Below are 16,044 nucleotides of genomic sequence, written 5' to 3'. Positions count from 1 at the left end.
ATCTGCTGCCTCTCACGCCCTCTTCCTCTTCATGCGTCTCACGTCACGCCCATCAACCCTCTGCCTCCGGCGTGGCCTGCTCGCACGAAACCCAGGAAGGCGGGGCTTCTGCTTGCTTGTAGTTGTTTTAGGGACACGTTCCCCACCTTTATTGCCGATCTTGGAACACAAAACGTCGGGAAAGTTCACAGGGGGGAGATTACATACTGGGGCAATTCGTCACAAACCCGACCGAATTAACACAGCACCACCCCCCGTGTAACACAAGTAACACTTAAGCTCACAGTCTCCCTACTTGATTGCATCGAGAGGTCTCGCACACGTCCACCGACCAAACAACTCTATTCAATCCTAATTTTCCTATTAAATTCCTCGATCTACCCCCACGACCGTAACTATATTTAATACATATCATTCCTCCCAATCTCTTTCGCTGCTCCCGCCGCGCCGTCACCACCGGCTGCTACCAACACTGCACTCATTTGAAGAGAGGAAGGAATGGAAGGGGAGCATACACTTAGAGACAGACTGAACAAGGCACTACCAGGTTATGGAGGAGGCAGACAGGTTTGAAAGTTCATTTGTTCCTTAACAAGGGGGTACAGTGTTGCTTTTGTAATACCTGTTGTACTTTGCATGGTGTTCATATTGCGGTGACAATCGTGCCGCTTGTGTTGACCATCGTAGTGTTGTATACATTATTGTTTCGAGCATCTCCCTTGTCAACAAACCACAGCGTTATTAACCCACCACAACAGAAACATCATTCCACCCATGCAGCACGTGGTGTTTGTGGTTACCTGACCTCTCCATTTTGGAGGATGCAATACTTAAATGCCATGACTTATTGAAGTTCTCACATTCTACAAGATTACTGTTTAATTTTAATCTTGCGAATGAATTTGATGATACAATCCATTGTGGTAGTTAGCTTTCTTCGTTGTTGCCACGTCAAGCTTAATTGGCTGTTTGATGCACAAATTGTGTTCTTTCGTTGACCCTCTTTCCCTTTTGCAGGTCGCTCTGCTTGAAACCAATCCTTATCTTCTCGCCGTCACCGTCATCGTCTCCATTGTGCACAGCATATTTGAATTTCTTGCTTTCAAAAATGGTTAGTGTTCTCTTCAAGATAAGTTGGCTGTACATACTGCCCTTCGGTTATTTATGTGATCGTTCTTTCATTCCGTATGCAGACTGTGGTTGCTGGTTGCATCATTGCTCGGAACGTGTCTGTGTCGCTGATGCAGTGTCCCCTGTAGATCAGAACAGGAATTTATAATTTGATCACGGTGCTGGTGATAGCTCGCCGACTCTTTGTGAAGGACACCGTAGGATCTTTAACGTTTATCAACTAATTCCGGAAGACAGAACACCTAGTTTAATATCCATCAAGGGGATGACACGCACGCTGATTGATCGCCCTGCCTGCGAGACGCCATGATGGCCATTTATAGCTGGGTCGACATTCAAACCCAGCCCAGACAGCTCAGAGGCGAGTGCGCATACCTCTCGGGCCGAGGCCATCCTGCCAACCCTTGGGTGAAACGCTGGATGAACCATGTTGTTTATTCCATTTAAGATGGATTCTATTGTCACTTACAATTGCTTTTACTTCCTATTATTTGTTTGAACTCTTTTATTATATCCATGGTTTATGAGAGAATTTTTCTAGTCATTGTCGCACTAAAGTTTTCAAATGTGCTCGAAAACAGAATGAAACTGTTGACATTTACAAAAGCTCCTTCAAAGACCCTTCAGCAGATCTTTAATTTTTCTCGACCCTCCCACGCTCTCCCTCTCGTGTGGAGGAGAACAGTGGGGCAGTTTGGGGACATCACCAAAGTGTTATACATGTATAATCTCTTAACGATCATGATGACCATGAAACCCTTTAGCCTATCACCACTTGCTGTAGGACTCCTGACCAACAAGGGGGTACTAACGACACATCTAGCCAGTTTAGGTACCCCTTATCAGTTAATAAGAACTTGAACAGCTGGATGATACGTATCAACATTAATTGTGCAAACCAGTTCAGTTGCAGTCTCGTAGTGTCGGCTGCTCCGCTACTAACCTCACCGTGAGTTCGCCAACATGGCTGTAAAACCTTTTTTAATTTTTTTTATTTTTGACAGGATCGTCGGCCGACCCCGAAGAAGGAAGATAAAATTTTGGTGTCACCTGATTAATTAATATTGTAAACAGCATCTGGAAAACAAGATGCGAGATGAAACCCCCGTTTAATCTTCGAATTCCCAGAGTGCTCAATGTGTGATGTTGGTGCAGGATAGGCCCAGTTTTAGCTGCATAAAGTGACATTCTTTCCTTTAATCCTGTTTTCATGTGAATCCGTTTTTGTCATAGACATCCAGTTCTGGAACAGCCGTCAGTCTCTGGAAGGACTGTCTGTTCGCTCTGTTTTCTTTGGGGTCTTCCAATCGGCGGTGGTTCTTCTGTACATCCTGGACAACGAGACAAATTTTGTGGTGCAAATCAGCGTCTTCGTTGGCCTACTCATTGACCTTTGGAAGGTCACTAAGGTCATGAATGTCAAGGTGGGAGATGTTGTTGAAGGCAGGTTTTTATTTATTTTATTTTAATTTGTCCTTTAACCAATGGTTTGATTCGTTTATAAATGTAAACAAATATAATTTTTATCGATTTTGCTCGGCCTCAGCCAGTTATTCCTGGTACGTGAAACACCCTGAAACCCATGCTTGCAGAAAACCGACTTTTTTCGAATGCCGGCCGCATTTTCCATCCAATAATCATTTAACTTTGTTAAAATATTCTCTATGGGTAGCCACTCTTATGTTGAAAGTTTCGTGTCAATCGCCCAGGTGGTTGTGGAGAAAACAAATTTAAAAGCAAATTATAATGGCACTCGGTAGAGCGCATACCTCCGCCAGGCTGAACAGTTTACTTTTGGATCTCGCTGATGGGCTATATCTGGATTCAGACTGAAACCAAAATTGAATCTGCTTATTGTCACCTAATTAACTCACCCACAAAGTTTTGTCAAAACTAGTCCATAACTTTTTGAAATATCATTTTTGGCCCCATTTCTCAATGGTAAAGAATCACTGAAATTTTTTTAAAGATCTCGTAAACAGATCTGCATCTTCAGCAAAATTGAATCAATTCTTCATTGTCACACACCCAACCTGTCCACCAAGTTTCATCGGAATCTGTCCACAACTTTTTGAGATATCGTGCTATATGTCATTTTTGGTCCTATCTCTCAATGGTGACGAATCACTAAAAAATCATCAGATCCAGATCCAGATCCAGATCTTCACCAAAATTGAATCAATTTGTCCTTGCCATACACCCGTGTCCACCAAGTTTCGTCCAAATCCATCCACAACTTTTTGAGATTTTCTGCTTGCAGACAGACAGACAAGAAAGATGTCGTGCAGAGCACGATACTTGCGAAATATCTAAAATGAATTTGACCGTAAAAATAACTGGTGGTTTAATTCAATGACCAAATATGCGAATCCTCTTCATATTTAAAGTCAATCAGATGAAAATTGAGGATTTTAGAAATCCCACCAATGTTATTGACCTTTGGCCAGTGTTGACCTCAAAAATAGTTGGTGGTTGAATCCAGTGACGTGAAATGCAAAGTCTGTTCAAATTTCACGTAGATCGGATGAAAATTAATGATTTTAGAAATTTGACAAGTTTGTTGCCTTTGGTTTATGTTGACCTTTTGAGCTCAAAATCCATAGGCTTCTTGCTTGTTACCAGCTCGACCATTCCGTTAAGTTTTGTGAAGATGCATTTTAAAAATTGTGTCCTGTAGGCGACATTCATTCATTCATATATACATATACATAGAGAGAATCACAGACCGGACCAAGCAATATACTTGCGAATTTTCGATTTCACAAGTAACAAAGAAAGGTATTGTGCATCGTACAGTTCTTGCTAAATCGAATTTCACAATTGTTCCGATTGAAACGGCAATTTGGTAATTTTGAGAATTTGACGTATCAAGCGCTCACATGATGGAATGTCGTGAATAACAATTTTGGTCGATACATTTTCTAATCACCGCCTAATTGGTGTTCTACATGTTTTGATGACATTGACCTTTGACGAATTTTGACCAAATTTTAAACACATATACTACACATGTGTACAAATTAGCTGCGTAAGTTTAAATCTGATGTCATAGTTTTGGCAATAATAAAATCACAAAAAAAAATCCCATTTGATTATTGTGGAGTGAAATTGTTGTCATTTTCTCTTTGCCACGTGGGCCTTTTTGGGACTTTCTCACTCTTCCGCGCACGGGATGTTTCCCAATGCCACAAACCAAAATGAGCAGAACCTGAAAAAAAGAGACAATTCTGTTTTGAAAAGTAAGGGTTCTAATGGGGTCTGTAGGATCTACAGGATCTTGGGGTTATAAAGGGCCTTGGGGGTTTTTACGGGTATCAGCGGTCTCAAGGGTATTTATGGTCTGAAAGGGTCTTGGGGGAAGAATGGGGGGTGGGGGGGGGGAATCTTGGTGTCTTTCGGATTTTAAGGGCTAAATGGTCTTTGTGGTCTTGAGGGTATTTAGGGTCTTCATGATCTTGGTGCTCTAAAGTGTGTTTATGGGTCTTGGGGGTCTACACTCTACAGGGTGTGTGAAGTTTTTATTTATTTATTTATTTATTATTTTAAAGGGTCTAAAAGGTTTAAATTAAAATGGTCTAACAGGTCTAAGCCTAAGGGGTTTTAAAGGTGTAAGGCCTCGAAAGGTCTACATGTTTAAATGTATGTTCCAATCGATGTAGTTGAGGTTGAATAATAAGTTCTTAATACATGCACTCTTGGTCCAACTCTGTTCAAACAGTATGTAATTAATAGACATACTCGCAGAGGTCGATCAAGACATATCCACTTGTGTTTTTCTGTTTTATATACAGGATATACATACAGTAGATATCTAGTGAATCGGTTTGAAAATTGACGATTTGTGACCTTGACCTTTGACCTATTGACCTCAAAATAGGCTTCCAGATTGTCACTACCTCTACCAGGTGAAGTTTCATGAAGATCGGAATAAAAATGTGACCTGTTGGCGATTGATAGACGGGTGAAAACAAACCCTCCGTTGGCCTTTGGTGGTGAAGGTAATAAAGGTGAAAAAGTGAGGGAAGAAGTAAAATGCGTGCTTGGGAAGATCGGAGGATTGAGGCTGCTAGACTGGAGGACACGTTTCAAAACAAATACGTACCACTCATCTCTCTGTGATTTGAGAACATCAGGCCTTGTCCTTTGGCCTCTTTGTGGGTGATGCCAATAATGTTGAGTGCTTTAGTACTCCATACGAGCGATGGATAAAAGCCTCGGGACTGAGGAGTTGTGAAAAAAACAAAAAACAAATGGACTGAACAATGGAAAATGCCTCATCTGTGGCTGGCTTTTGAGGCCAGCATTTACAAATTTCAGCTCGGGAGAGGTGAGGGCTGATTGAGGCCTGCAGAGGTTCAACAGACTGAACTTCTTCGAGTGGCTGACCATGGAAGTATGTTGGTTCATGTGACTATTTATCCCTGAATGATCGGGTGACACTGAGATTTCCGGGATTGAAGGACGTTCTACATATCTGACCAAACTGCACTCACTCGATTACAAGCCATGTTCTCACTCTACGTCCTCAGTTGTTCCAAGTCCTGTCGATTCATCCTAACTACTCGCAGCCTCTAAAGGCCCGGTCACACCTTGACGTTTTAGCCAACGTATGCCGATTTTTTGAATTTTTTTCTTCTAAAACGCTGGCACACGTTGAATACGTTATGGGTAAGTTTTGATAACATTGAGAGCACGCTGAGAAACACTGCCATACGTCGTTGTACGTTGGCTTTAAACGTTGTACTTTTTGGTTGTCCTCAAATTTTTTCATGCTTGAAATTTCACGACGTATGCCGGCGTATGACTCACACGTTCCGCTACGCTGGCCACAAGTTGTATGCACGGTCTGCGATTGTTGACAGACGTCAACACATACTACTTGTAAGTTAATCATAAGTTGAGACACGCCGAGGTAATGTTTAGCGTACCCGAAACTTATTTCTAACCTATGATTAACGTGTTGTTGGCACGTTACGCGATCGTTGCCACACATCGACAGACGTTACTTTTAAGTTACTCATAGGCTGAAAGACGTCGGTATAATGGATCGTCCTTGCATCAGCGTCCACGGCCACGGCCAGGACACTTATTTGCAGCATTCTTCAAACTTTTCTTCGGCATGACGAGGATGTTCACACTTCGATGTCGAGCTTGGCTCTGATTCCAATTGTCCATCGGCAGCGTCTATTTAAAATAGTCGAGTTTGAGCGTTTTAACACGTTCAGAAGAAACGCTTCAAATTTCAAAACCCCAGCGTCAAAAAACAAAGGCGAGTGAGAGCAATTTAAATCGTTCATTATAAACAATGAAAATAGCTGAGTGGTACCGTTTAAAAGTTGTTGAGTGTAAAAAAAATCCAATTGTTGAGCGCAAGCGTCTACTTTCAATAGTGGAGATGCAGCCATTTAAATCGTTGAGTTTATCATTTAAATCGTTAAATCGTTAAACGCAAGGAGGATCCATCATAACCCACACCCTCCCCCTCACACTCACCTACTACTGCCAACATGAACAAACTACTACTAATACTAATACTAATACTGATACTGTTACTGTTACTGCTGACATGGACATCGACTCAAAAAGGACTCAAACACTGTTGGGTTCCCCTTTTATGAACACCATTTTTATATAACAATTCCCAAAACCGCTGGGAACACGTCTTTATATGGCAGTTGTAAGTTAGAAACACATTCATTTATTTATTTTTTTGTCGACCGGAAGACGTCATTGGAATACCTCTACATACGTCGATGTGTGTTGGGACTACGTAAAGAATTGGTTCAAAGCACGTCAAACATAAGTTAGAAATAAGTTTCGCGTAAAAAAGACATTACCGCGACGTGTTTCGACTTATGAGTAGCTTATAAGTAACCTTTGTGGACGTGTGTAAGCGTCCACATATCGTGTGTAAAACTTATCCCCATCGCATGCGGAACATGTGTCATACGCCGAGTACGTCGTAAAATTTTGAACATGTTTAAAATTTCTTGACGTACTCTACTTACTACGACGTATGATAGCGTATTTAGCGTTGTACTCACGTATACCAAACTTACTCATACCGTATTTGACGTGCCCCAACGTTTTAGACACATTTTTCTTAGGTCGGCATACGCTGGCAAGATCGCCAAGGTGTGACCGCGATGTTGACACTTCCATTTCTACGGCAGTTATGATTCGAATCGTTGTGCGTCAGCCTTTTAATAGGCTACGTCACGACATCGTCGGCGATGCGTGCAACGCACTATGCCTAAGTTAGACTATCGTTGTGCATCGGTTGTGTAGACCAACAACAGGTTCAGCATTCGTTGGTATAAGTTATCTATAACACAACGAAACGTTCTGTGTTGTTACCAATGCGTTATACATAAGACCAAGTCGCTATGAATACGTCCGAATCTTTAAAAAAAACATCAAAAGTTCAACGTAAGCCAGCCTTTTACATACATTTTAATACGTTGCCATCGCTGGCTAAAACGTCAAGGTGTGACTGGGCCTTAAGCTTTGTGGCCGTAGCTCAATGGAGTACTGCTCTCCCTGATGGGATGGCACCCCACTCATTGTCATCATTTAAACCCTTTATTGTCTCACTCTTCGATGAGCCTCGACTTTGCATTTAAATCCCCCCCCCCCAAAAGGCTATATATTTATTTATATCTTGTGTTTCCGTGTATTTGTGGAAGAAATCAACGTTTTATGTTTTATTATTATTTTTCCTGCACTCTTTCATTGAAAGTGTTCATTACCGTCTTGTTTGCAGGTGGACAGGGAAGATATGGTGGCAAACATAATCCCTAAAATCAAGTTTGAGGACAAGTCGACTTACATCGAAAGTTCAACAAAAGAATATGATGATGTAAGTCCGGCAATGTGTTGTTGGTGGCAGATTGATTTCTTTTCAAATGTCTTTGTATTCTTGCGGAGAATGCCCATTACTCTCTACCTGTTTGGCTGCAGTTACGCCTTCTCCCCTTGTGTGCTTCTTCAACAGTGTGTCCCTTCTAGCCCATGTAGCATCGGCTGTGACGCCGGCTCCACACTCTTCGACCATGGCATCCAACCACCTCCCACCCCACCCCCACACACTCCCCTCCCACCCTCACCCCAACTCTGTGATGCTATGTCTAAATGGATGCTCACCGATTCAGCAGGTTTTCTTTTTCTTTGTGAACAGATGGCGTTCCGCTACTTGTCCTGGGTGCTGTTTCCTTTACTTGGATGCTACTGCCTATACAGCCTTGTGTATCAGGAGCATAAGAGTTGGTACTCCTGGGTTCTCGGCATGCTGTATGGGTTTTTGCTCACTTTTGGTACGTCCACCCCCCCCCCCCCCACTCCCTCGACCACTTCTTTGTCTGTATCATCATTCGATCGTGTAATTTTATTCATTTTCTTGCACACTTTAAAAATTTATTCAATGTTGAGAAAAAGATCACTTTCTCTCCTTTAGATCATTCATCTTTGTAATTGTTGGGTTTTTTTTTTTAACTTGACGATACAGGAATGACTCAGGTGCACTTTGTGGTGAACAAGTGGGTTCAGCGAACTTAAAACAAACAAACAAACAAACAATGAGCTGATACTCAAGGTGACCTGCCTTTTGGGTGGTATGAGGAATAGACCTGTGTCATATGAAAGATAAATGTTGAACGGTTTTAAAAATATTGTGTTTCCGTTTGTGTTTGTTTTGTCTGCACAGAACTTTAGTGTTTTTCTCCATAAGTACTTGTCTGATTGAGACTAAATTTTCACCAGAGGAGCGACTACTCATGTGGAATGTTTTAATAATTATAACATCATCGGTTTCGTGATGTGGCAGCTGTGTTGTTTAAAAAAAAAAAACAAACAAAAAAAAAACCTTCAAAAATCTTCTTCCCTGAAGTGGCTGAACAGATCGATGCGAAACTTTACACGAATGACCGCCTATCCACGAGGAACAAAACGTTCACGCGTATGATGTCACAGGTCGTATGGTTTGGCAGCCATATTGTATTTATCCTAAAGCATGTAAAAACCTTCTTCTCCAGAACGGCTGGACAGATCGAGGGGAAACTTCACACAAATGTTCCCCAAGCCTTGGGGATACTTGGGTATTCAGGAATAATTGATTTGTCACAATGTCTGCCAAGCCAAATGGGATTGAGCGAAAATCTTTAAAAAAAATAATAAATTATTTCTCTCGAACCCAAAAAATCTCTTCGATCAATATGAAACTTCACAATTATGATCCAGTGGTGATGGGGAATACATGTTTTAAATTTCAATCTGATCGGACACATGGTCTGGCAGCCAGAATTATTTATTTATTTATCTGATTTCTTTTTTATTTTTATTTTTATTTTTTTTCACCATCCACGTTCCTTTTATCTTTACTTTTTGCTTGTTTGGGTTCCTTCTGATTACTCCAATGCAGGACTTGTACCGATTTGCTTTTCCATTTGATTTGAATTTAATTAATTTTAATCCAAATTTATGGAGTTGGTACTTCTTCAGCCAACCCCGGCACTGTAGCAAAGGGCGTGACTCGATCTGTGAACATGCCGACCTGAATTCCTGCCAATGGCAAATCATCCTTCTGTACCTCAAAAGGAGCGACTTACCTGCCAACGTCTCCTTGCATGCCAAACTCCTCACTCACAGTCACAACCCCTATGCACTCGCATCCAACGGCTTCAGCACACTGTGCCAATCCTGGAAGGAGGTGGTGAAATTTCTGGAAACCCTAAACTTAAGTTTTGCAATTGGCCTGGGAGGCGTCAGCATTTGTTTCCAAGAAACCTACTGTGCCGCACTTGCACATTTTCTTTATTCTCTGTTCACTCTCATTTCGATTTCGTCTATTTAGAAGTAAGAAAATCTCACTGCGTTACAAAAAAGGGTCCAATTCACTACAGGCCTATAAGCTTACTTCAAATTATAAGCAAAGTTGTTGAATCCATCGCAGTTAACATCAAATCGTTTTCTCCACCGGCCTGATCTCAAGACTATCGGTTTGGTTTCTGACCAGATTGCTCCAACCCGGACGTGCTTCTGGAGGATGGAGGTCCTGAATCTGAGACAAAATATCAGGGCTGCTGTCTTGGCATATGTTAAGCTTTGGACACAGTCTAACATCCTGCCTTGCTCTACAAACTCTCGGCTTGTGGCATCCAATTACACCTCTCATGGCTTACCAACTTCCTCTACACATGGCTCTGAACAGGATCTTTTCACCTCCTCTCCCTGTTGAGACTGGAGTGCCCAAACAAGTTCCCCTGCAATGAACTTCAATGCAGGATGAGGCATTTAAGCCGATGAAGGCTTCACAATGGCTGCTAACCTATTGTTGTAGCCGCCGGTCGTTCCGGTTTCCCAGTTGGAATCCGGAGGATCGCGTCAAGGCGACCGCATCAGTTGACCGATTCAAGACCTCCTTGCTGGATCTGCGTCTGACGACCGCATTACCGTACAGATTGGAATTCTTAAAGTGGCCCAGTGCTGCGCCCATCGGCATCACGTGATTGATATAATTTAGTCCAAGCAACGTAAACCGTGTGATTCGATCTTCGAAGCAGTGTCGAGACCGAAACCAATATTCTCCTCAACGGGGCTTTATAAAAGCACCAAATAGAGCAGCCACCACAGACAGAATTCATCCAAGATCAAGGCAGGTTTATTGATAAATAAATAAATGGTCACAGGGAGGGAACAGAAGGAAGCGATGCAGTAAATGGCAATAAACAATGAGCTCAATAATCAAAACCCCTTACCCTTATCGAAACACGCGCCCATGAACCAAACAAATGAATGGGATTCCTTACGTAGCCTATGCCTTCATTGGGCCCATCGACATTCCATGAGAGATAGACATAGCTGGGGACAGACAAGACAGAAAGAGATGGTCGATACCCATGATATTCCCTACCTTTTATTAATCTCACCTCTCCACCCCACCCAAAACCCACCCTTTCATTTCCAAGTTATTGTTTTCTCTACTCTCTCTCCCTCCACCACTTTTTGTTCCATCCCTGATCTTGCCTTCCTCTTTCTCCCCTTTCTCATTATGTTTGAACTTGTATCCAGAATTTTCACCCCATGTCTCCCCCCCCCCCATTATCTTTCATCTTGTCTCCCCCCCCCATTATCTTTTTCACCTTGTCTCCCCCCGCCCCGGTCTTTGCTCTCATGGTCATTTGTCCTTGTGTCCCTCTACCCTGCTACTGGTGTGTGGTCCCCTCTTTCCTGTGCTCTTTCTGTTCTGTTTTGTTCGCGCTCTTCCGAGCTGACCATCGACTTTGTATCCAATAAATAAATAAATAATAACAAACCAATGTCACCCGCAGGGTGACCCGTATCTTGCCAAAAGGTGACCACGTGTGACTTCTTTAAGGTCACACTGAGGTGAACAGAGCTGCTATCCACCAGGAGCGACTCCTTGAGTAATTTCTGCCTACGAGAGATTCCGATGAAAATCGTTCTACAGAGTAACCATGAAAAATATGCTTTTTCCTCATAACGTCACCAAATGACATCATAATGTCTCAAGCTTGACATATCTAGAAAGCACTCATCGAGGTGTTCAATTTGAGGTACTACACGATATGGTTCCTAAAACTTGAAAATTTGACCTTGGGGTCAAATATGTTTGACCTCAGGCGCTAACCATGAAGGTCAAGGCCAATCGCCACCAAAAATTAATCAGCTGAGCGCCAGACCATGAACTATATTCCCATGAAGTTTGAAGACGATCCGATCAAAATTACTCAAAAAATAAGGGTTTCGTCGACTCCCCTGATTTGCGACAAAGTGACCTTGACCTTTGACCTTGACCTTCAAAATTTTGTGCACTGAAAGGGATAGGACCTCTATAGGCCTCTGATATGCGAAGTTACAAAAATTTCCAATGATAACTGTGCTCTGCAGAATTTTTTATACGTGATTACAGACAAACAAACAAACAAAAAAAAATAAAAATAAAAATAAAAAAACATACAAGCTGACTAACGTATCTTGCAAAAACTTCGTTTTGGCAAGATAGTAAATTGTCTGATTCTCAGGAGTTTAACCAATAGAAAGCAAACGAACGCAAAACGTGACTTGTAACGAACGCTCCCAGAGGGCCAAATCTTGCACGTTCCACACATTTTCTATTTCATATATGTTGATGTAAGGCTCATGGTGGAGCTTTGTACATCTATCACAGCAGGACAAGGACATTGCTCGATCGCAGAAGCTCACTGGACTAAAGTCCAATGAGCTAAAATGTGCAGTGAGTGAGTGAGTGAGTCAGTCACTAAACACTTCAGTCATTATCGCTTGAATCAAATACACGATTTTGATGAAAGTTGGCCACAGGATTCATATCTCATGCCTAACGAAGGTGCATTGACCGCATCAAAATCTGCGCTCATTAACGGGGTCCACAAGGTGGTTTTTGACTCCCCCAAAATAGGTACTTGCTCTCTTCTCAGACTACACAAACAATTTCTATGAAACTTCACCACAACCTTCATCACCCTTGATGCACCAAAGTTTGTTCATGGCATTAACAAAAAAAAATCTGAGTCAAAGGGGTCTGTGGGCAGTTTGAGTGACTTGCTCCTGATCCAGGTGGGCTTCAGGATGTGCGGTCCGATTTTTACATGAATTACTAGGACATTGTTTGAAAATGGACGAACGTCGTTTGCGGGATTTGATCCTGTGATCTCCTTGTCATGAGTGGAGGGTGGGCAAAAGCAAAGTTTCAACAATCATGTGAACAAGCAAAATTTACAAAAATCAATTCATTGTCATATCGAGCTACCCACACTCGCCTGTAAGTTGTCAAGTCTGGGTTTGAATCCCGACCCAGCTATAAACTTGTCATCCCAGTGTTTCACAGGCAGGGTGATTATTGAATGCGTGCTGTCTCTCGGATGGACGGTAAACTGGGCGTCCCGTCTGCCAGTAATTGTTGGTGGATGTTAAATATTCCACGGTGTCCTTTGTGAAGAGTATGCAAGCTATCACCGGCACCCTGAACAAATGACAAATTCCTGCCCTAACCAGCATAGGACACCGTATCAGCGACACCTCTAGCCAATGATGCCACCCCGTAGCCTTGCGCTGCATCCGAACGAAGAAGATTGGTCTATCAATGCATTTCAGACACGTTTCCAAATCGTTTCCACTTGTGACCCAAGTGCAAACCTCGACCACCATAAACCCACCATAGGTGATGTGTTTGGTCTGGTTTTCTGTTTAATACAGATGTCAAGGCTCATGAAATAACGCCATGTTTCCTGTTGGTTCTGTGCTCCTCTTCCCCATCAGGATTCATCACAATGACTCCTCAGCTCTTCATTAATTACAAGTTGAAGTCCGTCGCTCACCTTCCTTGGCGCATGCTCACCTACAAGGCCTTGAACACGTTCATCGATGACCTCTTTGCATTTGTTATCAAGATGCCCATGATGTACAGAATAGGCTGTTTGAGAGATGGTGAGTTTGATTTGATGAGCATCATGTTGTTTTTTTAACTTTTAAAATAAAGTCAAATATGAGAAACACACACACACACACACACACACACACACACACACACACACACACACACACACACACACACACACACACACACACACACACACACACACACACACACACACACGTTATATTTCCTAACGTTTTTTGAAGCTTGCTGCCAAATGCACTCTTCTCGTGTCAAAAAATACGATTCTGGTTGTCTGGTGAAAATAGAAAAGGAAGATCGTTTGGAAAAATCTCGGGGAGATTCCGTGTGTGAGCGTCTGTGCCCTTTGCCAAATCTTCCGTGTCCAGAGGAGGTACATTAAACCCTCCATACCAATATTCCAGGGGTTAGGTTCCTGGAAAGTGCCGCGAAAGTTAAAACCTTGAATGTGGAAACCAAGGGCCAATGGTAAAAATGGGGGGGAGGGTGCACATGGCTGCACGTAGCATAATTTGCTGGGGACGCAGCTATTAACTTGTGCGGATCTGAGTGTAAGCTTTATTGGGTTGCTGGGAATTAAAAAAAAATTTTTTTTGAGGTAGCCAGAAGGTTGTTTTTACCATCTGTGCAATATGACTGCCTGGCATGTGTCAGGAATGAAAGCTTGCCGAGAATCTGGTTTTCCTTCCCAGCTTTTCCACACCACACTCGTTCTTCCAGTAACTCCTTCCTGGTTAAACTCCCAAAATCCAGGCTCAATATACGCCTCGACTCTCTTGTACCTCTATTTTCATGCTTGTGGAACCAACTTCTGGAAACTGTTGTGGCCTCTTCCCTCTCGGGCTTCAGTCAAGTGGTGCATCCTGTCATCCCCTTCTCTACCTCCATGAACCCTAATACCCCCCAACCAATTTACTTGCAGGTTACTGTATTTATTCCTTCATTCTTCCCTGAGCTAAGATTTTTTAATATTTTTTTTAATCCAAAAGATAATTTACGGCCAAATAAGGAATTGCGAACGTGATCCAGGATGCATAATCCAAGTTAATCAAATGAGAAGCTTCTCTCTTATTCTATTTTGATGAAGATGTGTAGAGATGATCAAAATAATTTAACCCCACCCCTTCCTCCCAACAACTTCGAACTTATTTTTCCTCATTTAATTTCCAGATGTGGTATTCTTTATATACCTATATCAGCGCTACATATACCGTGTGGACTTGAAACGCTTGAATGAGTTTGGAACGACAGGCGATGGTGCCAGGCCGGCGAACGAGGCCACGGACAGAGGGCTCGATGCCATTGCCGCACCTCCATCAAAACCCGAGCAGGAAAAAAAGGAGGATTGAAATTTAGCCGCGAGCGGACGAGCCAGGTACACGAAGCAAGACCGGATAGGATTGATCAGCACGCCAAGCTCGCATTGGGTCAGGCAGAATCACGGTCACGGAAGGCCGTTGTGCATTCATCTGTTTGTCTCGATTCCCTTTTGCCTTCCACCGTGCCTGGCTGGTCCCTAACTGTTGATCTTGTGCCTCCATTCTGCCCTGTTATGCCGAGGGCTTTGTTTGAACACGTTTTATCACAAGGTCAGTTTTTTTTTTTTGTTTTTTTTTTTTCTTTTTGAAAGTTTGATGTACATTGGAAATCGTCAGCTTTTATTTCATTACATGAACAGAAAATCGATTTGTTTATTTCATTCAGACCTGATGCTGTCGGGCATTGGGGAGGGGGGGGGGTGGAGGGTAATGGGGGTGATCACATTGCAAGTTAACACTGATCAGGTTGTTTGTCAATTCGTGAACCAAGTAGAAATCGGTCCTTTGTTCCAGAGGTATCCTTTTATGAGCTTGTTCATAAGTCCACACCTACATTGTTCGATGTGTATAGAAGAGTTGGTGTCAAAACCTAGGGGTCGATTTGAATACTTTGTCGTCATAATCTGATATTTATTTTTCATTGTTTGCTCTATTGGCAAATAGTAGGATGCAAAGATGATCAGAATAACTTTGTTTGGTACATGACGTGTCAATAAACCTGTTTCACTGTAAAACACCTGTAAAGGATTTTTTTTCCTTGCTTTTGTCATTGTTTACTTGATTTCCAATTGCCTTCATCGCAGGACGTTGTCATTGTTCACTTCATTACCTCCGCCACCGAAGGTGGACGGAGCTTCCAGTCCAGTCGATCAACCCGTAAATTACAGCTAAACCCACCACAAATTGCAACATAAAGTTTCTCTTTGGTTCTATCAGAAAAGTCTCCAGAATAAAACACTAAAAGTCGAAAAAAAAAAAAAAATCTACGCAGGCAAAAAAAAGTTCACTTTTGCATAAATCCAAGATGGCCGTCAGTTAGATTGCCACATCTTGACTGTTAATTCATATTTCTCAATGATTTTAACAATGTTAAATTATGGTTCTCAATATCGACGAAGTTATTCAAGCTAATATTGCTGCAATTTAATTCACATAAATCCA

At 42.2% G+C, this 16,044-nt stretch overlaps 1 protein-coding gene across 1 annotated transcript in view; it reads left to right on the top strand.

Moving 5' to 3' along the window:
- Positions 1–15,617, top strand: part of CLPTM1 (CLPTM1 regulator of GABA type A receptor forward trafficking) — a 38,581-nt gene extending 22,964 nt beyond the window's left edge. The window contains exons 9-14 of the mRNA XM_085893931.1: positions 1,018–1,111; positions 2,365–2,555; positions 7,895–7,990; positions 8,309–8,444; positions 13,426–13,593; positions 14,735–15,617. Coding sequence (XP_085750057.1) covers positions 1,018–1,111; positions 2,365–2,555; positions 7,895–7,990; positions 8,309–8,444; positions 13,426–13,593; positions 14,735–14,913 — 864 coding nt within the window. The 3' untranslated portion in view covers positions 14,914–15,617. The remainder of the gene's footprint in view (positions 1–1,017; positions 1,112–2,364; positions 2,556–7,894; positions 7,991–8,308; positions 8,445–13,425; positions 13,594–14,734) is intronic.
- The last annotated feature ends 427 nt before the right edge of the window (positions 15,618–16,044 follow it).

The sequence above is a fragment of the Eptatretus burgeri genome, chromosome 9 (assembly GCF_056783735.1).
Source record: "Eptatretus burgeri isolate ZD-2024b chromosome 9, Ebu_testis_v1, whole genome shotgun sequence".
In the NCBI taxonomy this organism is placed as follows: Eukaryota; Metazoa; Chordata; class Myxini; order Myxiniformes; family Myxinidae; genus Eptatretus; species Eptatretus burgeri.
The sequence above is the reverse complement of the archived record's forward strand: the minus strand, read 5'-3'. Positions and strand labels throughout refer to the sequence as shown.